This window comes from Trachymyrmex cornetzi, unplaced genomic scaffold, assembly GCF_001594075.2.
Source record: "Trachymyrmex cornetzi isolate Tcor2-1 unplaced genomic scaffold, Tcor1.1 scaffold69, whole genome shotgun sequence".
NCBI lineage: Eukaryota > Metazoa > Arthropoda > Insecta > Hymenoptera > Formicidae > Trachymyrmex > Trachymyrmex cornetzi.
This window is the reverse complement of record NW_017300014.1, coordinates 26588-52695: the sequence shown is the minus strand read 5'-3', so window position 1 is coordinate 52695 and position 26108 is coordinate 26588. Positions and strand designations below refer to the sequence as shown.

At 33.1% G+C, this 26108-nt stretch overlaps 1 protein-coding gene across 2 annotated transcripts in view; it reads left to right on the top strand.

Annotated features, from left to right (window-relative positions):
* Positions 1-26108, top strand: part of 5-HT1 (serotonin receptor) — a 131088-nt gene that overhangs the window by 101128 nt on the left and 3852 nt on the right. For both annotated transcript variants that reach the window (XM_018517507.1, XM_018517506.1), the window contains exons 3-5: positions 7545-7947; positions 19362-19495; positions 25582-25725. In XM_018517507.1, coding sequence (XP_018373009.1) covers positions 7830-7947; positions 19362-19495; positions 25582-25725 — 396 coding nt within the window. In that variant the 5' untranslated portion in view covers positions 7545-7829. The remainder of the gene's footprint in view (positions 1-7544; positions 7948-19361; positions 19496-25581; positions 25726-26108) is intronic.

Sequence of the window (26108 nt, the reverse complement as noted above, 5' to 3'; positions counted from 1 at the left end):
GTATCCTTAACAAGAATAAAATCGATGCAAATTTATATGGACCATAAAAATTTGTTGGGATAAGCTAAAGTTGTTTCACGCGTTATTAATTAATTTTACGGGGGTCTTCGTGAATATAGAATAAAACTCTGCACTTTACATTATCAAGTGAAACCTGCCAACCCTGTGACACATTAACGCCTTCTGCACCGCACTCGGCCTCGAAACTACAGGAATATTAATCAATTTTCTAAACTAAAGGCAATTCTCTCGCGTGAACGAGCAAACGTCAGTTTTTAAGAGCATAATGTAATAATCCCCAACAAATATTCTGCATTCCCCGAGATGTCTTGTTTCCGTACAATTCACTGTTTCTCCAGGGAAACTATGATGTATCGGTTTACTCGACATAAAGTCGTTTGTGTAGAACGTAAATCGCAAGAATCGTTCGCGTATATTTCACCGCTTCTGACATCATAATCCAAGATGGCTGGCCTAGGTGTATTGCCGACCCTTAATCTCATAACTCGCGTACAACAATGAGATCGAAGAATTCAAAATTACAGCAACGGTACGATTAAATGGAAGCAAATGACTATACAGCTAATATACGGCGCAGTCCAAATGAATCACTTCTCTTAAACGATCTGACAAAATCACGTCAATATAATTTCAAACAAATGAAGAATTTTTTTACATTACTCATATGTCACAGCTATATTACTTGTCACAAATAAAGTAATCAATATTATTTCGATTAATGCAATAATCTATAATAGGTAACAAAATTTAACATTTTCAATAAATTAGAGTGTTCGAACGTAGATGAATGATACTTTTAATTTTTGATGTGCAAAACGATCATTTTTCGTTTCAAAAATTGTGCTTTAAATGTAATATGTTTGGTTTACAAGAAGCGAAAAATATACATCCATTTCGTCATTTGTCACGAGCTAGTTTACTCAACATCGTAAATGAGTCGACAAATATTATGATTTATTGACAAATAGTAGTTTGCGAGTTATGTACATAATTATGGATTTGATTGCAAATACAAACAGGAGAAATTTTTCAAGCGATGGTAATCGAGATTGATAGGAGTTTAATAATGCATCAGAGCGGCATTAATCGAAAATACAATAAAAAATGACGAAAAGGAATTTAAGCGTGTGTGTTATGAATTATTTTTTAAAAAAATATATGCTCAGTTTATTATTAAATTTTAATATTCCATATCACAGTTAAATTAATTTTCGAATTATTTTTATGTGACGGCACAAAAAAGCTGAAAATTAATGAAAGTGTTGACATTTTTTTATTTCTTTGATATAACAAGTGCAATCCAAATATATTGACATATAATTAACAAATGTACGCAACATCGATACTTTAATTAATTTAATAATACTTAAATATTATTCGTTATTCTACAAAAATCTCATTTTGTTAATATAATGAAACAGGAAATAAACTTTAAATACATGTAGCAAAATTGACGTACATCTACATTCAATCTTTAATCAATGAATTAATTAATATTTATTGCTATTATCCGATAATATTTTAGTAACGTATCGACAGGATACTGATATGTAATCACCGAACCTCCCCCCCAGCAGCAAAAAACTAATATGTATAAAGAAACAATTGGAGCTTATCTCGGATGAATGTCGACCGGTGATAACAAGATTAACGCCTATGCAGGTGTATATCTATCAAACACAAACGGTCGTCAATGGGCGGAAATTTAGCAATATTGGGGATCGTTGTACACAAGTGTCAGTCGCGTCGACGATGCATCTACCCTTGTCTGTCGGTTTTGATTGAAACGACAACATCTCTCTTTTAGACGCATATCGCTTCCGCACTTGCGTATGCTTACAATTTGGTTGCGCGTCCAAATATTGAATCCCTGTATCAAATATACAGCTGCAATTCGTCGTTACGAGTTTTTCGCGCTGTCGGTCTGTCAACCTTACGATTTCGTTATCGCTTAAAAACCATATATAACCATTTATAAAATTTGCAGATAATCAATCTCGTTCTCTTTTTTTTTTTACGTAATCTTGTAGCCGCATACTTTTGGCATATTTCAATATTAGGGCGGAGAAATTTTTTAAATTACGGAAGAAGTAATGCACAGAATGCACACTACTACTCGGTCATCCTGACTATGTAAATTCTATTTTCTTTTTTTTCTCATCGATTTATTTTTCCAATTTTTTTCCATTATTTCGTTTTTTCTTGCCTATTTTTATCGGTCAAACAACTATACCATTTTAGCACTCGAAAATCGATGACGCTACAACGAAATTTCTCCCGGATTTGCGGATAAGTTTAAAGTTGCCCCCGTCGCACACTTCATATATATCGGGCGTAACGCGTGGACCTAATCTTTTGATCCTATAAGCACGGTTCAGCGTGAAATCCTTGGAAGCTGAAGAAGTTAGTTACATGGGACTAATGGAACGCAGTAGGAGCTCTGGATAATGGACGACGGTATGGCATCGTAAATAGTAGGTGCACTTTACTTTACAAGGAAATCTAGTTTTATTTTTAAATTTCGCGTCAAATCTTCAAATGGAAAACAAAAAAAAGTATATAAGGAATACAAAACAACGGAAATTTACGTGTAATATTCAGAAATTTATGACTTATTCGAAACTTGACTCCCTGCCAAATATTGTATGTATATCCCGCGGTTATTGTACACTGAGAAAAAGATGCCTAAAAATATATTTGTGAGAAATATATATTTATGACTGAAATAAATATTTATTTAAATACGGACGAAATAAAATTTTATTCCTGGCAAATAAGCCATCTATTTTATTTTTTTGCAATTAATGAGATATATTTCACAGAAAAGAAATATATTTCACAGAAATAATAAGATATATTTACCAGAAATGTATATTTCGTCATTACAATCAAATTTCGTAAGTAACATTTGCTTCGCAATACTTCGACATTTTTCTCTCAGTGTAAATGTTATATGTGCATATCTGAAAAATAAATCATAAAATTATTACAAATGCAAATAATGCATTATATATTTAGTATAATCAAGTTTCGTCATTACAATCAAATTTCGTAAGTAACATTTGCTTCGTAATACTTCGACATTTTTCTCTCAGTGTAAATATTATATGTGCATATCTGAAGAATAAATCATAAAATTATTACAAATGCAAATAATGCATTATATATTTAGCATAATCAAAAAAAAATAATATCTATCGTTTATTTTTAGAGCAACAGAATATTCATTAGAATATTTATTTCTATGTATATATTTATTCCTTAATTGTTACGATAAATTTCGTTTTAATTCAAGCACCTAAAGGTATATTTTATTTCGCTTTGTGCATATTTTATTTTATTAAAAAATCACATGCATAGATTCTGAATATTAAGACCCCTTTGAACTGTCACAAACACGTACTGTTTCAGAAAAAACTCATCGCTCACTTTTTGTCCGTGTGACTGGTCATAAACTTTAAAGCCACGTAAACCTTTTTACTTCTTCGAGGCGAGATCAGTCCCTCGTTAACGCGCTTTTTTCCTGGCCTAGAGAAAGCCAGGAGAAGAAGAACCATGACGGAGACATCTTTGTCGACGAGATTCGGCCGTTTTAAATCGAAGCAAACGATCATGAATTTCGAGGATCTCTACTACTGGCAGCTCGCGATTTAATCGCGTAACAGTTTGCTCGGCTTTTCTTTCCCCAGAAATAGATTTCCGACGTGTCGATTCTCCCTCGTTCCTCCCCCTCCTCCTCCTCCTCCTCCTCTACTTTGGATGCTTCCCCTCCTCCATTTTCCACTAACGGCGGGGAATTTATGGAGTTTCGAGCACGACCAAGAGCGCAGTTTTCTGCTCGTGATAAATGCATCCGCTATTGTGAAATGTATATACACGCGCCTCTCGCAGAGGCTGCTACGTGCGCCTGCACTTTCAATTTTGAATTGGCTCAAATACGGCGAGATTTAGTCGACCGCTTTTGGTCCCAAAGTACAAACGACCGACACAAATATTCGCACAATTTCAGCCTATTAACCAAATAATGTCTACTATAACGCGCAACTAATCGTAATTCATCGAGCAAATTTTCCTTGCACGATTTGAAATTTTTAAAATCGTGCGACTAATTAATGGAGCGATATGAAAAAAATAACCCCATAAAACTGTTAAAAATAAAATTTTATATTAGTACAATAATAAAAGGCTCTAAATAATAATAATTACAATGAAATAAGTTTACAGGGTTTAAAGAGCCAACCGTAGAACTTGTTGCGTAAAATTATTTTATATATCTAAATAATAATTACATGAGTTTGATATTCAAACCTACTCTTTTAAATTCGAAATCTTGACACGTTTCGGCTGCTTGATTGACCCATCTTCAGAAATGCCAACGAATTTTTTAATTACAGATGTGACTTCTTAATATAGAACGTTTTATATAAAATTATATAACAATTTATTAGAAAGAATTTAATTTATTGCTGTCGTATTTCTTTATAATTATTATATAAAGATTATTTTACATTTTTCTAATATTAATTGTAAATTAAATGAATTGATCGCGTAAAACAACAATTCAATGTATATTTCGATAAGTTTTATTAACAATTTTAAAAAATCACTTCTCAATAAATGTTCTTTCTTCTATCAAGTTCAGAGACTCGATAAATGTTCTTTCTTCTATCAAGTTTTCCTTTTGAGTGTGATAAATATTTTTATATTAATAGCATTTAAAAATAGTTTACGTTTGCACTCTTTATAAAGTAAGAATTTATTTTTCATTTTCTTTCACATTTTCTAAATCCATTCGCATTTCAGTGATTTTTTTATTAAAATATAAAAATTGCTTCATACAACAGGACAAAAGTCTATTTTCCATTATTGAAGTTCGAATTAATTTTCCTTTCTCTCTTTGAATGAATAAAATATTTGATTGCGAAACAATGTTCCTACGAGACGCGCGAATTTCCCGTAATACTCAAAATCGTTTTTTCTCCGAACGGCTATTACAGAGACATTTTCACGTCATTGTGATTGCATCATTGTGAGAGAAGACGATTTTATATATAGAGGCTGTAAAATACAATTTTTATATCCTGCTGAGATGTGAATCGCCAAGTAAACGAAATTTCAAAAGTTACTTTGCTGACGCGCTTATCACGTTCTACCGATAAATTGTGGCTGTATCCATTATTACAGTATACAAAATTTATCAAATTTTGTAACAGTATAAAGGATTAGCTCTTAGTACACACGATGGATCATTCACATCCTACGCATTTCTTTTCTTTGAAATACTAGGAAAAGATACTTTTATTTAACCTGATTAAATAAAGTTTCTATCGTTTCCTTTTCGTAAATAGATATATTACCTTACAAATATTTTCTAAAGACGCTAAAGTATATATTTTATTATTAAGAAACACTTATATAATTTTTGTGAAGTGATGAAACCCACACTCGGACAACATTATGTGAGATAAAGAATCGAAAAATCATCATATTAAAACATATAATATATTCACGCATTTAATATTCTATTTTGAATAGAATATTTTTATTTATTTATTTACTTTTTTATTATTTTTATTTGTTTATAATTGCCAATAAAATTTGACTTTAACGATACTAGAATATTCATTGTTTGTTACGGCGATGATTGACATACTGTAACAAAAGAAAATAAACGCCTGCCTTTAAGCTGGGAGTAACCAGTGATCGATATCAAATACGATTTACGAAGCTCTCGTTACGTGCTGACAAATCGATATTCGCGCAATCGATATTCGGAGTTCCGTTGGTTTAAGTTAAAAACGCAACACGACGTCTACGAAAGTCCGTTGATTGGCTTTTATTCTTCAGTCGTACAGAAACGCTCGTTTTTCCTGCCCCCCTTTGAAGTTTTCATGAACAGACATCACGCTTTTGCGCCCTCCGGGACTTTTTCTTCAAGCGACGCTGACTGTTAGAAAGTTGGGAGATACTTCGCTATCGTGGAAGAACGATTGTTTTTCGACTCCCTGCCGGACGGACATCGAAAAATGGTGATGAGGAAGAGAGCCGTGGGGCGGGACACTTTTTCGTTGCTGGCAGGGAATACGTGGGATTTGCGTCATGTGGTGGGAATAAAACTTTTAGTTCTTGGCAGTCGGCCGCGCGCGCAAAAAGCCATTGTGACAACAATCACTATATATAAGACAAATTTTTCGTATTGCCACAAGAAAAATGTTGACTTCCCTCGTGAAAATATATTTAGCCCCTTACATATTTCCGTATATATGATTAATGTTGCAGAGTAGCAACAAGAAACATTCACGTACATGAAAAGTTTTACATTTTAAAAAGTACGTTGATAAATTGTTACGAAAAAGGAAACTAAAAATTAAAATATAAATCAGAGAAATATGCTCTATCTCTTTTCTAATAATTTCACTGAAAGAATGGTTTCGCTGAAATATCTAAAGATTTAGTTATATCTGAAAACGATTTTATTGCGCTATCAAAATAATTATGTAGGAAATTCAAACGTAATGAGCTACAAAAAATTTTGAGCAACAAGTGTATATAATTATTTTGATAGTTCAACAAAATTATTTTTAGATCTGTATTTCACTAAATTTATAAATACTTCAGCAAACTCGTTCTTTCTATGTTAAAATTAAAATTATTATAAATTCGATATATGTACAAATCTTTAATTACAATCAAAATTTTTATGACGTAAATCGTGAAACTTTAAAGCAAAATTTTCAATAGAGGAATAAGATAAACTCAGTTTAATTTCACCGAAAATTCACATTCCATTAAATCATTTGTAATTCATAGAAATAATAAAATCGCGCAACGAACTACGAAAAAACAGTGGCTCGTTACGGTGTATTGGCGTTGCTATCAAACGTGAACGCTATTCGTCTGGAAATTCAATCAGTTTAAACCAAATGGCGAGTAGGTTCCGGGGAATTCAAGTTAATGAAACGTTCCGACACTATTGGAAAATTTAATAGAGTGCATACGACCTCCTAAGGCAATCTCACGACTGGCGTTTGTTGTAAACGCATCTATTTTTCGCGCAACCCCATGGATTCATTATCAAAGTCGATTGTGGTAGTTGCCTGTTACAATCCTGATAATTGCCGATCGATTGTTCCAATTTCATTGGTTTCGTGGGCTACCGTAAACGTGACACCTCGCATATTCTCTCCGTACATGTATAATTCTCTTGAAACTTATATTTAACACAAAACTCAATATTGCAATTATACTGTAATCGTATAGACTATTGAACCTTTTTATATTATTAATAATCTGTTTAAAAAAATTTTTTTTTAATCAAAAAATTCATAAAAAGAATTTATGAAAAATTTGTAATATTCATGAGATAAATTATCAGAACGTTAATAAAATTTCATAACAATAAGGATTTTGCTATTTTTGTGTCTACCATTACATTTGTCAATAATAAAAGTATTTTTCTTCAATATAAGATCATCTATGAAAGCAACGTTTTAACAAAATCTTTTTCCGCGTTACCGTTTCAGACGTACGTATGAAAGGACTGACAACCCACAAAAAAACCTGCACCTCAAAGTCCATGGAGTCTCGGAGCAGAAAATTGCGCAAAATGGGGACTATGAGAAATTCTGAAATAGAGATGGAAGTGTATGAGGGGAGTAACCAGCGTTTATCGGCCAGGTATTGACCCTGCGTCTATCAAAAACGATGAAAAAAGCTTCGGATCCGCTCTAACGAAGACAGACTATGATACATTATTTAATCAGATGATAAATAGCGAACACTGAAGACGGAAAATACACTTTACCGCGATGGAGGCTCACGTCGATCAAGCCGCAAACGCAACTGTGGAAAATCCAGTCTTCTTCGATGTACCAATCATTTTGAGAGCTATCGTTCTCTGTCTCCTCATACTCATCACTATTGTAGGTGAGTCTACTACACATCTCTCTCTCTTTCTCTCTCTCTCTCTCTCTCTCTCTCTCTCTCTCTCTCTCTCTCTCTCTCTCTCTCCTGCTCGCACAACATTTACTTTGCGAAAAGAAAATTGTCATTTTTAGGAATAAATATTTTATATTGAAAAATGTTTCAAATTTAATTTAACAATTAAAAAACTAATATTAACGAAAAGGAACTTTATTTATCTGCTTATTTATTAAAATCCGTATTAGTTTAATTTGTCTCAATTTTTAATATTATAAATTCTCTCGATTATATTATTGTTAAAAAATCAACATATTTTTATGTATTTTTGAAAGAAATTAAAATATTTTTTAATGTAATTAATTTAATATCTATTACAATAGTATTTTAATACATTATTATTTCAAAACGATATAAATAAAATGTCTACATTGCGCGTATACAAATGTATTCATATCCATTCATTTGCTTCTGTATTGAATATTGAAATACGAGATAAGTTAAAATTGAGAAGATATTTCAAGAGTAATATATAGTCTCGCGTTTTTCATACCTTCAGAAAAAGTTTATGACACATGTCAGTATGAAGGTGGCACTCTTCAAGACTTGCTTTTCACAACTCGGAAACAAATCCTTAAAAAATTTTTATGGACACGGTTTCTTGCACGCGATATTCGCAATTGATTATCGCTGTACATGCTTGTAAATTGATATATAAAAATGATAATGAAAACCGTAATTGAATAAATAATACGTTATAGGTTCTCTTGTTTTACCGTATCACGGAATATACATTACCACGTTACGCGATATTTTAACTTTGCTTTTTTAATTCAATGAATATGCCGACTCACTCTTCTGGATAAAACACTCGCGTAATATGAGAACAATATTTTTCGTAGACTAGCCACTGGATTGTATTATAAACCATGCAATTTCTCACTGTAATACACGTTATTTATTTCCCGATAATATGAGAGATTGAGAATGTTGTTATACTAAAATATTATGTTAAAATTATGTAACAACGAATAGGGAGAAAGAGAAAATAAGTTATATAAACTTCTTTCTACACACACTCTTTTTTTATGTTTTATAATTTGTTTTATATACTAATCGTTTAAGCCGATCAAAATGTCAGTGAACCTCTTAACGTCGACTATGAGATATCCTCGGTCTAAATTTTAAGATAATTCACGAATTATTCGATGCGAAATTTTGAGAGTAACAACACTGACGCATTCAATGATTTAAATTGCTGGTCTAAATCAATGTATTTTTAAAACATTTATGCTTATAAATATCGTAAGTTTGCAATATTGAATAAAAATCGTAGTATCATTTAAATTATTTAAAAAATAATTTGTTGGGCAATTTCAGAATTCATCTTTAATGCAAAACCACTTATGTTGATGCAATCAACCCATATTATAATAAAAATCTTAATTTTATCTCGTTTATTTTTATCTTCTTAATTTTTATATTGTAAAGATTGTTGATGAGCAATGTTAATATAAGTTGTTTACAATAAAATAATCTTCGTGTATTTAAAAAATTTCATAAACGCTGTTTTCATATAAAAATTATTTTATTTTAAATAACTTATAACAACATATCGTCCGTTACTAGCTGATAATCTCTTCTAATTAATTTTGTATTAAATGAGCTAGTCATTGTCATTATTATTGTTTTAAAGTAAGTTACTTAATTAAAGTTAACGTTAAAAGTTAAGATACTTTTTAATTAATTATCAATGAGCAGAAAGAATGTCTTGGTCAGAGACATTTTGATGAATAGATAATTTTGTTGGCGCCGCTAAATGTATATATAATGAATCGACTCATTCAAGCTGAAATCTAAAAAAAAAAAAGGAGAAGTTCGTTTCCTTAATTCGAAGTCGATTCGACCAATTTATCTCTCGTTTTTATTCGAATGCTTCCAACGATAATTACTGAAAATTACCGACCCGATTTTGGCAAGTCATTTTCTTTTGCATGCCAAACTTCCGATCCAACAGTATCTACGAGGCAATTGATCTCACCTCGATTAATCGTTCTTCTTGCCGTAATTATATGCCATCAAGCCCCAAATAACTTCACCCCTTCCGATCATCGTCAACATCATCAACGGTTTCGCGGAGGCGACCACCCGTTGGTAATATGTTAGTGAGAACAATAGCAAAGATCGCTTGGAAAATGTATTAGTTCTCCAAGGCATATAATATATCATCAAGCGGTGACGGTAATCACAATATCCATTCGCATGCTTTGCATGAATGGGGTTTTCCGCGAGGCAAGCGAGCTAACACTGTTTTGCGACTTGTATTTACTTAAGTACAACCCTTTCCTGCCATCATGGCTTCACCCCCAAATTTTCCTCAACAACACCGAGAATAATAGAACGCACTTTAATATTAAAATCTCTGATTGATTATTATCAACGCTAAAGACATTTTAATGTGAGCATAACGTATGATAAATGACTTTCATGGGCTTCGATAAATATTTGTCAGATATCGGCGGCCGGCAAGTATGATTAATATGTCTATAATCATTACGTAAGATATTCCATAATCAGAAAGTAAACACGCGTAAAGTTATTTCCGTCACATGCTGTTAACACTAACTTTGATGTAGATATAGAATTCCGCGGATAATTTACACTATCGTTTATTCGCTTTGATTTTTCATCGGTGTCATTCGCCGGCTATTAAGTCTCGCGAAATAAATCTGTGTGAACATCTTTGACTTCCCTGAGGATCCGTATATTTCTCGAAAGGGGATAGAGTTAAAAGTTATCGAGGAAAACAGGTAAGTTTATCGCTCCGATTTAACGTCGTGGATAGCGATGTAACCAAGAAAGACGCGAAAGAGATCCACCAGCAGCTGTTGGATATATCCACACACATATACGTGCCCGCCCTCCCCCAGTGACTTGACAAGGCTCGAAGCACATTCCAATATTAGTATAGTTCACTAGCTAACTAACAGTTCGTTGAACATGACGTCAGCTGCCATGAATGTGCCTGCTCTTTCTCCTTCTCTCCCCTGGTGTAGAGAAAATTTTCCGAACGCTTGGCGAGGCACAAAACCGTGAATATCGTTGCGCAAATGTGAATTAAATAATCCCCTCTCATCCTCCCCCTTCCCTCACACAGTAATCACTGCAAATCGAGCGAAACTTCTCAAATGCAGCGCGTTGCAGCAACCGCATTCGTTCATCTCTCTTCGGGGACGCAAACAGCGGAGCACGTAATTTAGCGCAAAGTTCGCCACTAGTGTATACGTGGAGGTAATTGACTGTAATCGAACAAATACGCGAAATCAGAAATAACTGTAATTTGCGGAGATCTGATATCGAAGAATAATAGGTGTCAGATTTCTTTCCCGATAAATCGCAAATTGATTAAAAAAAAAGGAAATAAAAAAGGGAAGACTTTCGATATTTATAATACAAACTGTATAATAATAATTTTTACAAGGAAAATAAAACCTACTCAATGAACATTGCATAATTTTGAAACGTAATCACGTATTAATGATATTATTTACAGTATGTACACACCACGTGGAAAGAATGTATATTATAGTTTTTATTTGTGTAGAAAGTAAAAGTTTTTCTAGATCATAAATCCAATTAGTGTAAATATACACATCATGTACCATAGAGAAATCAAAGTTTAATTCAATTATATTTTGCTTTTGATTTACCAGCGTTAAACTTTTTTTATGAAAATAAAAAAGAGTTTTATTAGAAATACACGTTTGAGAACAACATTTCTTGATATACATCATGTATATAATGTTGATAAGCAGCTCGCTTGTTCGTAAAAAAAAAATAGCAAGCCGATAGGTTAGACCGCCGACGCGAACTGAATGTGTTACTCTACCTTGCCCTTCGATCGTATAAAGGTTAAACGATGCGATGCGAACACATAACGTACCCCGCATGAAGACGTAATCAGACATTTCCGATAGTTATCGTCTCTCGAGAAACCTGGGGTTGCATTTTCAATGAAACTAGGGGGAAAAAAATATTGCCTTAGGTTACAAGAAAAATATATATAAAGTTACTTTAACAATTACGAGTATAAAAATATTAATCATTTTTCATCATTATATTGGAAAAGATAAAAGTAAATTGTGTTACATTTAATTTTAAGGTTGCCGGTGTAATGTCAAAAGCGGATATAATATGCAATTTATTTACGTGTCGCCGTTCTATACATGAAAATAAATGAGTTTCCGCGCATATGACAACGGTCGCGATTGATAAAGCGAACTTGTAGCATTTGCCGTCTACTCCGGTTTTGGTTTATTAATCAATAAACGGCCATATAATTCAATTAAAATCTGTCCTATGGCGTGGCAACGAAAACAAGTTATATGACTACACAGTTATTGGATAACGAACCATAACCGCAGTTTTCGGCACGTTTTACAGGTTCACTTTACATCGATCGCGCGTGTGGTCGTGTGAGAAATTCGTTTATCTGCGCGTAGACAACGAGAATAAATTATGCATTATTTCTGCTTTAACATGATAAAATTTTAAATAGATATTGACATTAAATCCATGTATTCGAAGATTATGAGGGGCGCACGATAAATTTGTATGTACAAAGGATAAATTTGAAATATCGATAATCGAACTGGATCGAACGTAATCTAAATCGCGTTGAAGAATTATATAGAAATTTTTCATGAGAAATTTATCATCAAACTCTTTCATTTTACAAGGAATCAAAATCTATAAGTAATTTTATCGCCTCAAAATCATCTATTCTCATATGTAATTATCTTATTCATTTGCCACATTCCCAAAAGCTCTTATTATCCCCGACGAGAACATTAGCTACTATAATTTTTTATTCTCTTAACAAGCTCGTTTGCATAAATCTGATGAATTTTTCGTATCATCTCTCTGCGCGCAATTTGAACAACGTGAAATATACTCGACTACCAAAGCGTTATTCGGCTTTCGGAAAAAAGGATTAATGTTTTCGACGCTTAATACCCCTTTTCATTCTGCAGATTTTTCCGTCCTCCGAAAAAAAAAACTGCATCGATCTAAACCACGTTATTGTATGTCGAGTTTATTCCCAAAATTGCGCTCACAACAATGCATAAAAACCATAAACCGCATATGAAAATGATCATGATGCAATGAAAATTTATTTATGATAACAAAAAAATATTTTTATTTTTTCAATCTATTTAAAAATCATTTTATACGGATATTAATATTTAACATGATGACCTTCTAAAATCTCATAAAATACTCGTGACAATCAAAATAAATCTCGACGATTGTAATAATTTTAATATTTGTACCATTTCTCTAACACAAAATATTGGATGAATTTAATAATTAAAATTTTAAACAATAAATAATTTTTCATTTAAGATTATATGAAGAAGTACTATCTGTATAAAATTAATAACGGAATGCAAAAAGACAAGAAAGAGAGAGGATAAATATAGCATTTATTGTAATATTACACAATCTATAAATTATCAAATTCTACATATTAATAACGAATATAAAAATACCTATTATTCACCATCCGACATATGATACACAATACATGCAAGAAGCATTATAAAATTCTTTCGCTGAGATGTCTTTGACAAAAAGCTCGCTAAAGAATCGTGGCGTCAAGCCGAGTTTAGCACAGCAGATTAAAAACTGCAGACTGTAAGTTATTTCTTGACAAATAAAAATAAATCGTGCACCGCGCGTGTCTACTCACAGCCTTTCCCAGCTTATCCGTATAAAGCTTCGGACGGAAATTCTTTTTTTTTTAGTACTGCAAATACGCTCTTTAATGGAGTGTGAGAACGAGGGCGCTTAGATCCTCGCCAGTTCGTCGAAACGTCTCTCGGTTCTGGTTCCTCCTTCTTCACAGGAGTTAATTACGCCAAAGTAAAACGTCGTACCCACATTTCTTTTAACTGTCGCAACCGCGGCGATTATACTTTTTCCCGTGGAGACATCCGATCGTGCAGCTGCAGCTGCAGCTGCGGTTGAGTCGCGATGTATTTAGTACGCGCATCTTTACCGTTCTCATCCGGCTGCGTCTGAATTGCACATAAGTGCACACAACGTTTCATATGCGGACACTTTGTATTTGCGGATACGTAATGTGAAACTAATGGACACGAAAGGAAAGAAACTTGTTCGACATTTATAGAATTGTAATTCTGTCAAACATTTATATCGACTTACGGCGGTGGGTAAAAGAGAGAAAGTACGAATTACATGGCTTCACAGTCGTTTCTAGAAGTTCAGTCGCTCTCTAATTTAAGCAAAGTCTATTGTCGTTCCCCCTGAGAATTAAATTTAATTAGTACACGTCTAGACTGCGTTATGTAGTCTTCGGAGACTTGGACTTAGTTGCTACTTCCTTCAGTTATAAAACTATTGCTTCTCTGCCGGGAATCCAATTAGGACATATCTTTGTAATTAATAATTCTTTTATTTTAACCTACGCACGAAGTTGTATTGTTTTAGTATTTAATATATTATTTTTTAAAAAAAGAAATATATCGCGTATGTCCGCAAAAAAGTGACACGTACAAATTATTGGAAAGAGAAAGAAATATTTTAAGATTAAATATAGCAATATTAAACATAATTTGAAGCTAATCACAAATTGCTTGTTTCGAGTTCTCTAAAATTATAATGTAGATATTAATTTTGTTATAGTGTAATGTTACCCCTAAAAACTTGTCTTTATCTGTGTTATTTTTCTCCTGTCATTTTTTTTAAGTATATGAATTCAATTTGTATTACTTTTTCTGATTAAAGGCTGATTTGGAACACAATCCGTACATAATATGAAATTCAAAAAATTTCAACTTGTATAACTTTTCTTGCAGGGGTGCAGTATACAATCGTTTGTGCTATAAGATATTTGTAATTTCATTATTGTTTATAAGAATACGATGTCTACTATCTTGTATTACTCGTGTCATAAACAGCGATAAGTAACGCGATTTCTTTCCGTACGCGTAAAATCGGATGGAACATCAGTCGTTCGGATAAAATGAGAGCATGAAGTACCGCAATACGCAAAACGGCGTGTACTAGCACGATGTAATATCCTCGTGAATATAGTAACATGGTAGCTTGGGCTTCTATCCACTTCCCTTAAACACGCTTAAACTGGCGGTGGTCGAGCACGTTTACGTAATACATGAATGTAACATTGCGTTACGAATACATGAATTCCTCTACCATAGAGAAAACCACACGAATCTGAAAATTTTGATTACCGTCGAGTTTCGCGATTACACACAATTACAAGTTTAATCAAGCCGCCGTCGCGCCAAAAAAGATTGCCCTCGTAACCTACACGAACGGTTTTATTCGTAAATTAATTTTATTCTTGTTGCAAACATTCCAGTTTCTTCTTCATTGCATTTTTAAGAACCAACGGTCGTAGGACAGAACGAATCCCTTAGGAATCGTATTTCTTATTGAACAACACAAATTCAGGGACGCTAACATTTTAAATTTTTAGTAACTTGCAACTTTACGAACAAGATAATTTGATTCTCTTGTTGTTTAAAAGATTCAGGTAAAATTCGAAGATTGCTCGACTTGCATTCTAAATAGAATTTTTTGCGTAACTCGTGGTAAGAGATAACAGGGTGTTTAAAATTCCCTGAAAATTCCCAGATTTTCCAGATATCTTGTTCAAAATTCCAGGTAAGATTAGAGAATTTTTTAATTTTGAAATAAATTAAAGTGCAAGTAAACTATATGCATTGAAAATTAGCAGAAGATAGAGTGTTTCCATAAAACTATATCTATCTTTTTCTCTAATTAGAGCAGTGAAACCTATAGAAGATAGTATAAGAAATATTTATTACAAAATAGTATCAACTATTCTATTCTGTTCATTGTCTTCTATTGTCAACTTGATCGTTTTTAATAAAAATTCGCGAAACATACGAGAGTGTGCGCGGATGTACATGCCGTACTTATTGCTACACCCAGAAAAAGGTTTCTTCAATTCAAAGAAATGTTTCTTTGCTATATGGTTAAAGAAAAAATTTCTTTGAAAAATTATTTTTATAAATTAAATAAAAAAATTTATTTGATTTAAAAAAATTATGTTCAAATAAAAAAAATTTTGTCTTTAATCATACAGCAAAGAAACTCTTTTTTTTAATCGAAGAAACCTTTCTCTGGGTGTAATTTATTATTAACATTTTGTATTATCAAGCAAAATTATTAAAGTAGCAGAAAAAGATAGAATTTAAAAATAAAATTTAATCTGAGACCCAATACAATTCTTCGAAAAAAACTCATTTTCAAAAATAAAAAAGAACCAAATTTTTTTAGGTAGTAAACACTGTAGATAATCTCTTTGCAAGACTTCATTATTTGTTTTGATTTGTTCTCGTCTCGACGATCTCGAGATGTTTCTTACTTTTCATTGACTTCCTTTGACTGACCGTCGCATATGTCGTATATGGCCGAGACATCCGGTCGACAGTTTCGTATTGTCCCAGGAGCGCGAGAACTCGATAGTCTCGATACGAACCGAGGAGCCAAGAGCGGCGATCGGACAATTTTCGTGTAAATGCGCGCACGATCGATGTGGCGCGTTGCACGCCCGTATAACACGTCTAGGAACGTACGAGTGATTTCGTCTATTTCGAGTTTGCGGAACTTGATTGCCGCTATTCAGACTAGCCATCAGGATTGATGGCGACTACCCGAATTTGCCCTTTGCAATACCAATTACCGGAACTATTATTAAAGAATCGAAAATGCGACAGTGAATTCAATTTGCTTAACGACTTCTTAATCTTACGTCATTCAACGCATATTTCGTAAAAAGTTACACCAGCGAATCCTCTGCCCGTCTTTCGTATACCGATTTTGCAGAGCGATCTTAAAAATATTATTCATCGCGCTTACTTTTTCAACTCTTTTTTTTTATTATTTCCACACAGAAGAACAATTTTGCTGAAATGTTCAAAAATTTAGCCAAATACAGATTTGAAAGTGTTTTTGTTGAATCACCACAAAATAATTAAGTAGGAAACTGAAACGAGCAATCCTATAAAAAATTTAGATTATTTTAACAACCAGCTTGAGCTATTTCCATTATTATTTTGATAATACCATAAAATTTTTTTCAGATCTGTATTTAGTTAAATTTTTAGATATTTCTGTAAAACCGTTCTTTTCGTGTAAATATTTTATTTTAAGGCATTTTATTTTAAGGCATTTTATTTTATCAATTATGTATGTCAACTACAGAAAGAGAGAGAGAACTCAAAGTCGACAAGAAAATATTATTTTCGTATCTCTATATTCAGAGAAAAAGACATAGTAGTAGCAATTACAAAAGTTACAACTGCAGGTTTTATATGTAGATTTAATGTATATACGAAAAGTTTTGCTGAAGTATTTAACAGTTTAGCTAAATAGATCTGAAAATAATTTTATTGGTACATCAAAATAATTATGTAGAACGCTTAAACGGTGATGATAAAAACATTCCAATAACCAGTTTAAATATAATTATTTTAACGGTTCGAACAAAATTATTTTTACGTATATTTCTAATTAAATTTTTCTTCAACAAAACTTTAGCGAAACTATTTTTTGTGCCAATTTTTTAATTACTGCAAACTGTAAAATTATTTTTTCAAAGCTGTATACACATTAATTCTATATAGACATAAAACTTATGTAGCTGTCATCTTTACAGTTATTACCACTATGCTTTTCTATAATTGTTTCTAATATATTATATATATATATTCATACCTCCCTAAAAGAATATTAAACACAAGAAAAATTAAATAATTAAAACACGAGAAAATTAACTAATAAATAATAAAATCGAGCAATATAACTAATAATAGACAAACAATAATCACTTGCCGAAACACAAATCAGCAGCAGTTGCCTCTCCCGGTTGATTCATTACGTCCATTTCCTCGATGCTCCACAATGTTCCTGGATACACCGGCGACGTACTTCCACTGGAAATAATAGAAAATTAACTAATGAGTAACAGAACTGAGCAGTAGTAATATAGTACAATAATAGTCAAGGAATAATCACTTACCGAAACACCAATGAGTTGCTGTCATCTCTCTCAGTTGATTCATTATGCCCATTCCCTCGACGCTCCTCAATGTTCCTGAATTCACCGGCGATATACTTCCATTCACACTCCTGAATAATAACGTGAAATGCGGGATTATATGACATGTCCGTGGTACAAATCCGCACGTCAATTCGATACGACGCCGACGCGACGGAGAGTGATCGACATCGATCGAGGATTGACTAGCGCGTTCGCGCCTAAATTTACTCAGCGCTCCCGATATTTCCGCGTAAACGCCAAAATTCCAGGAAACGCGACAAAATGGCGGATGGGTCCCTCGCGCATTTCGCGGACGGTCGCGATCGCCGACTCCGACTAATGCTCCACTCGACCTTCTTCGATCACCACGATACTCTCTCGCGTCATGAATGATGAAAATCATCCTCACCGGCCTAACCGCCCTCACCACGCTCGTCGGATCAGCTCTTGATATACGGAGACGAACAGAACGCGAAGAGACGCGACGGCCGTTCACGGCGATCACGCATATCTTACCGAAAGACGCGATCATTCGTAGCCGTGCGGGCCGACTGATACGACGAAATGATCGCCTATCGTTAAACTCGACACTCCCGATTCTCATTCGTGCGCGGAATTCACCCGAGACGAGTAAAAAAGCGCGAAAATGCGGAGCGATTGCGATCCCGCTGCACAGTACGTTTACCGATGCCGTTCGACTCGCGAGAAATTATGTAACTAATTTGAACCAATCGCGTGATTTGCGGCCAACTTCGCCGCGCTCATACGACGCGGCAAAATTATTTTCCAACAGCCCAACGTCTTGATATGTCGAATACGCGAATAAAATGTTATTGAATAGATATTAATTATTATATTAAACGCGCGATTAGAAGAAAATTCAATTATTTGTATATTTTAGTTTATTTATAAAATATAAATGTTATGTAAATAAATAAAAAATTTGTTTAAAATTTGTCCTATTTCATATATAATATTTATACGATATACTCAAATGACATAATATTTAAAACGCCATTTAAATCTAAACCAATATTTGAAATAATAAAGAAATAAATTATACGATAAATGTCTAAAATTGTTTAAACCCAATTAAAAATAATTGTCAAACTATGACGCAATTCTTATTTTTTCAATTATTATAAAAAACATTATATTATTATTTACATAACAATTCAGCACAATGCGTCCAATAAACAGAATAGTTATAAACAATAAGAATATAGTTGTACACATTGTTGGAATAATATTTCTATGCAATTATTATTCTTACTACTCACGATGGCACATGTTTTTGTTACAGGGAATTTGTTCGTGATAGCGGCTATTCTGTTAGAGCGAAATTTACAATCTGTAGCAAATTATTTAATTGTCAGTTTGGCTGTCGCGGATCTTATGGTCGCCTGCCTCGTTATGCCTCTCGGAGCTGTTTATGAGGTACGTATTAAGACTATTAAGTTATTATCATGCATTCTCTGCCAACAAATTATGTCGAATGCTTAGCAAGAAAACGTGTGCAGTCTTAAAGTTTTTTGCAAATTTGACAAAATGCGACGTTCGCGAAATTCGTGTAAGAGGAATGATTCACATTTTCATCAGCAATGTCAATGCCAAACTATCGTTTTCAACAGGAACGTCTATTGCAGAAATTTTTAAATATGATGGACTTGACTTTATACTCACATTTATAAAATACAAAAGGATAGTAAAACATTAACTTCTGTATTATAATAATCTTTACATGAAAAGGATGGCTGAAACATTAAAAAATTTAGCTAAATACAGATATAAAAATAATTTTGTTGAGTTATCAAAATAATTATGTAGCATGTTTAAGCTGATTGCTGGAATATCAAAATTTTACAGCATTACTCGTCATGCTTGAATTTCCTACATAATTATTTTGATGGTTTAAAAAATTAGTTTTACATTTTTTTGTACTTAGGTTAATTTTTAGCAAAAGTGTTTTTTCCATATAGCAACGAGTAATTCGGCAATGTCCAATATTTATTAAATTAAAAAATTGGAAAAATTATTTTTAAAAAAAGTCGTTACCATTATTCGTTACTCATTGTAAAATATCATTACACGATATCCAATAGAAAAAGTAACTCGTTAGCGTTATCAAAAGAAGCATTCAGTTATTAGAATTTCCGTTACCTTTTACCGATTTTTATGATCCTTTTTTAGAATAACATCCAATTATCTGTATCGCTAATTGACTACTTCAACACGAAATATCTAATAATTATACACATATAATTAATTGCAACATGGTCAAATATAACACTCCCTTCTTTCAAAACTAACTGCGCATGTTTCATATATGTGTATCTTATGTGTACAAACTACAAAGTAACGATTATATTCATTACAAAAAAAATGTAACTTAAAAAATATAACTGCGTTTGTTATCAATAAAAAATATAATATCGACATCAATTTATTATTTTAAAAAATAGTACTATAACTAAAACTATAACCGTAACGGCGTAAGGCATTACTTCTCTGGATTAAATAATTAACTTAAAACATTCATCAGTAAGATACGTTTTAGCGTATTATATTGAACGACACGTGTACATTTTTCTACATTTTATTACAGACTGCATTCGCGAAATAAAAATTTTTCAGTAAAACTGTCGAGCTGCTGGCCAATCTCTTCGTGGAAGTACTATTCTCTTTCCGCGCATTACACTTTCATTAAACATCAACTTACGGTTCGTTGCAGCTATTTACAAGTTTATAACATCCGTAAGAAACCGCGCGTATTCACATTCTTTTCTTACACAGTAAAGTTTTTACAAGTTGGCATTGCATTTGTGAAAAAAAAATCAGTACGAGACGCGCAGCAGACGCACGCATTCTTCGTGGATTTTGGCACTTAAACGCCAAATTCTTTTAACAAACTTTGCGAGTCTGTTAATTGCGTGACGACGGCAAAATATTCCGAGAAAGAGCTATACATCGCAATTGCGATTGCAGCAATTTATTGTGCTCGAGTTTCACAAATTTTCGCGGGGAATTTCAATAATGAAGAGAATTGCAGAAAATACGAATTACGTAGAAGAATTTAGCAATAATTTATTAACAAGCGAGACTTTGATTCGCGAAAATTGCGGTAAAATTCACAATCAACTACGTATAGTAATTACGACGAGATAATTTACGGTGACGATCACTTTTCGTATATGACACGTCGCGTAATTAAATGTTTAATATTATATATCGAAATTTCGGGGAAATACAAGTGGAATTTTAACGCGCGCATTTTATTAGAATTTTATTTCGATCGTGGCATTTTATAAATGCCACAATCTCAAAAAAGGACTTTAATGTCACGACTACGATGCTTTAAAAGCTGAAGCAGTTTTCTACGCCGAGATATCTCTTATGTTGTTTCCAGCGCGAATGCAAACGATGGGGAACGTTGTTACACATATACATATTCAACAATTAACGCGCGAGTATACAGAGATAACAAGCGATATAGCTATGTACATACAAATGATTAGCTTTCGATTCTCTGTTCTAGAGAAATGCACGCTGCGCCGTGCATTTATATTTAATAAGCATCAGTAAGTAAGCAGAACCTTACATTTTACACCATAACAGAAATAACATAAAGCATTAATTACAGCGGCGTTATTTAATTAATAAAAATTTCAACTGAGATTACTTTTTACCGCGAGAGATAATACGTGCGTCCTAGCGTGATCATCACGTTATATCTTCGATTACGATTCGTTTTTAAGCACGTTCTGCACTTGAAATACAGGAGGATCGATAAACGTTAAGATAATACGCAGAAATTCACGCTGATGATACGAATTTGACTACAATCGCGCTCTACATAAAAATATTTCCTTGCACCCGCTTTTCATTCTGGGATATATCCATTCAACCTGATTATCCTCTGTTTAACGGAGTTTTTCCGATATATATATCCTTATTTAGATCCCTCGTTTTCTTAACGCAGCTTTTATATAAACACAGCTTCTCGTATCTTATCCTATACTTTGTCTGCGCTTCTACATGTATCTCATCTCAGTACTTTTTTTCTCTTCTTTTCTCATTCCACTTTTCTCTCATATTATATTTCCACACTCTCGCTGCATTTTACGACACGCACCGCGTCCTTCTCGCTTTTCACAGAAAAGTCTCCAGCGTAAAATAAGTTTCTCTCTTGCCATCATGTTCTTTAAGTCCTCTTCATCGTCGCTAGCGTGTCGATATCTCTCCCGCTTTGTCATTAATGCGGTGCAATTTTATCTCAACTACCATTCAGCCGGCGCATTAACAATTTTTACCGCCATGTATTAGATCGACGCGCGCATCCATCCTCTTAACACGGACACGTAGAAATTTATACGTCTGCCGTTTAATCCGAACATTTGATGGATGTCCGCTTTACAACCGCCTCTTTCACCCGTTTATCGGCGGACGCCAGAAACGTGCACGCGAACGACTTCATTAACTGCGCGTGTACACGCGACGCTTGATTAAACCCTTTGGAGACTTTAGAAGATGCTCGATATGAGAAGAATTGTTAAGAAGGAGATTTGCGTCAACGTTTTAGCCTCGATTGTTGTCGGTAATCGCACCCAACTAACGCAAAGCAATTTCTCTGAGTTTTAATCAGTTACATAATTTATTCGGACATTTTCAAACTTTATTTAAAAATAAAATTTCTTGTGTGATTTCTGTAATTTTATTTATTCAAATATACCATTTCCTTTCAAGTAATGTTAAAGATGGCTACAAAAACGTAGTCGAAATGTTCATGAAGAAACTTATTTGGAATTTCATGTAAATTTTATGAAATTAATATATTGATTATTAAACAATTTACGCATCGTTTACCGCACTAACTCCCAATTGTTAATTTTCCTTTTGAAGTAATACGATCTTTACAACGTATGATTTCTGTAAACATTTCTGATAATCTTTCTTTGAAACGAAATCTTTGAAATCTTCTATATCTCATGATTTCCAAAATCGTGTTAAAATCTTGCTCTTTCAATTTCATTTCCAACTTTGAAAGAAGAAAATAGTCAGGGAACTATAGACGAATACGATGGATAGTCAAGAACTAGGACACGCTTAAGTTCATGATTTGCTCTATCATGGTTTTCTCAACGAGTATCAAAAACCTATTCTCATTTTTAGTTTCATACTAAATAAATAATGTAACGTAGAGAAACTCAACAATAGAGAGTTAGAAAAGTTTCGAAGAAGAGAATTCCATATTATTTCAATAGATATAGCTTTAGTTATATAATGTAGAAAAAAAGTTCAGAAACTTTTGAAACAGATCTTAATTCAAATTTTAAAAAGAAAGTGGACGCGGTAAAACTTAAATTACTTTCCGCTTTTTATATTTTATAATTACGTATACTTCGATTTAAAGATACAAAAATATTTAATCTAAAGGTTACTTATAAGATAAAAATACAGGGAATTTAAGTTATATGAAAAGTTTAATACGGGGATGTGTGTACAATACACAAACATCTTCGTACTATAGAAATTTGATACTAGTACAAATCAATTTATCACTTATTTTGAATATTAAAAGTATTGTTAATAATACTTTTAGTATTCAAAGTAAATGATTGACAAAGTAAATTAATTGACTATTACTAGTATTAAATTTTTAATAATTTCACGTATGATAGATTGTACTACACCATACCTTGTCGCGAGAATCTTTGCGATCCTTGACGTTAAAACTGCTTCTCCATCGACTTCCGTATGCTACTTTTGAGAGGTGTTTATATTTCCGGAAGATGGATGCGACTCATCAACTTCCGGAATGTTCTAATCTCAAAGTATAAAGGAATGGATGTATATTGGTGAAGGAGCCGCCGTGCTAAAAGGAGGACAAGAGACGATTGGCTTTCAACGATAGATTCCAATACCATGAATGGACTTTTAAGCAGGCATGAATCAGTTCTCTTCTCCGTTTTCTTACCAGCTCTTCTACAACATCACTCTTACTATCTCCCTTCATGTGTTTTCCGTTGTCCCTCCGTCGACCATGGCTCAGCTCGGATGTTTTCCCTTTCGACCCTCAATCCGTATTTTCTCATGCTCCCTGCTGCGTAGAAAACTGTCGCCCGAAACTATGTGCAATCCTTAACATACTGATCAATCGAACGCAACACATACATATAGAGTGAATAAAAATAAATGTTGTTTATTCAACGAGATTTGATGTATAAAAAAACAGCAAAAATTAATTTTTGCATTTTCATAAAAATATTATGATAAAGGTGACACGATCTTGAGAAGAATTCTAGCAAAGAAAAATTAATCTCAATATGACAAACCCGGCTTTTTTCAAAAAATTTAGTTTTTATCAAAACTTTTTTATTTACTTTATTACTTATAATTATTTTACCAATAAAGATATATATACATTTACTTAATACTGTTGTATTCCTTAATGTCTGATGTTTTGATTGAATAAAAAATGTGTTACGATATGTTCATTTTTATGAAAATTATAAGTAAAGTTGAGTATGTGCCATACATAATGTATTGCACCCGTGATAAAATAATATATCATGTGTCATTGAAGGATTATTGATGCTTATTAAAGATGAGATTAAATAACTTACAAGTAGATTGAATCTGTTGGCGTAGTTTCGAACTCTTTTTGAGTTCTTTATCTTGATAAAGATGAAATAAAAGTCTTTCTTCCAAATAGACTTGAACCTGGATCAGATACGTTCAATCCTTTGTGAAAACTAAAAACTTTATGTTTCTCCGAATCAAAACGTTTGTATAAAGCAACAAATGTTGTAAAGACTGTAATTGTAAATTAAATATTATTAATTTTATAATATTAACAATATTATGTATTACTACAATTTTTATATTATGTTTTTTAAACTAATAACTTTATCCTTAGAAAGAGTTCGAGTACTACTTTTAAAAGATTCGATTTTTTATAATAAAAAGTTTCGAATCTTGTAGAAACTCGTACTAAAATTCAAAACTAAATAGAGAGAGTGGAGATTAATGACTTTATAAGTAATATACGAAATATTTTTTATGAATATCACTCAAAACCTAGAAAATAAAACTTGAATATTGGATTTGACTTAGATTTTTAAATATGTATTAAACTTGATTTCCATTCGTAATGCTTATATTCTAGATAGTGCAGAGAGTTCAAAAAGAATCCAGTTGTTATATGTCATTAATTTAGAATTTATTTTCAGACATAAAAGGAATTCTTATTCTGAACAAGTCTGAAAAGATTGCTTTTTGTATTTAAAAAGGAACTCAGAATTGATAACGACTGATTGATACGACTGAATTATTTTTGTGTTATCTGAGATTACTTTTATGACTGGAACAATAAGCGAATATAGAGTCAATGGCCATTTATTGGAGGGTTTAACTTATTCCGAAACACCTCGATGGAAATCTTGCGATTCCCGCATCGATTTCTCGCTATGCTCGCACGATACGCTAAGCCCACGCTCTCTGATGGATAATTCTGTTTATTGCAGATAAACTCGGCATGGTCACTTGGTCCGGAGCTCTGCGACATGTGGACCAGCAGCGATGTCCTGTGCTGCACAGCCTCGATATTGCATCTGGTGGCTATCGCGGTCGACAGATATTGGGCAGTCACCGATATCAATTATATACAGGTTAATTAACGCCGTTGCGGTTATCGAGAGGAAGTCGGAAATTGTCCGGGATACGATGCGAACGATACGGTCTTTGTTATCCGCTGTCGCTGACACTGCCACTTGCCACGCCACACGCCACGCCGCGAGATAGGGAAGAGCCGCGCGGGAGTTGACACGATCAAGATCGTGACGCGAACGGAACTACATATCGTCTCGCAAATCTCTTTGAATACCCAGAAGATCGCAACATATGGAAATACAATTTTATCAATTCGGGAATGGTGTGCATAGGATTTCAATAGAATTTGACGCGCGAGAATCTGTGCATTGCAACTTTATATAAAGTATCTGGGAAATTTTTCCATCGCTCGTTATAATTCTTCTTTTCCACAGATTTACAC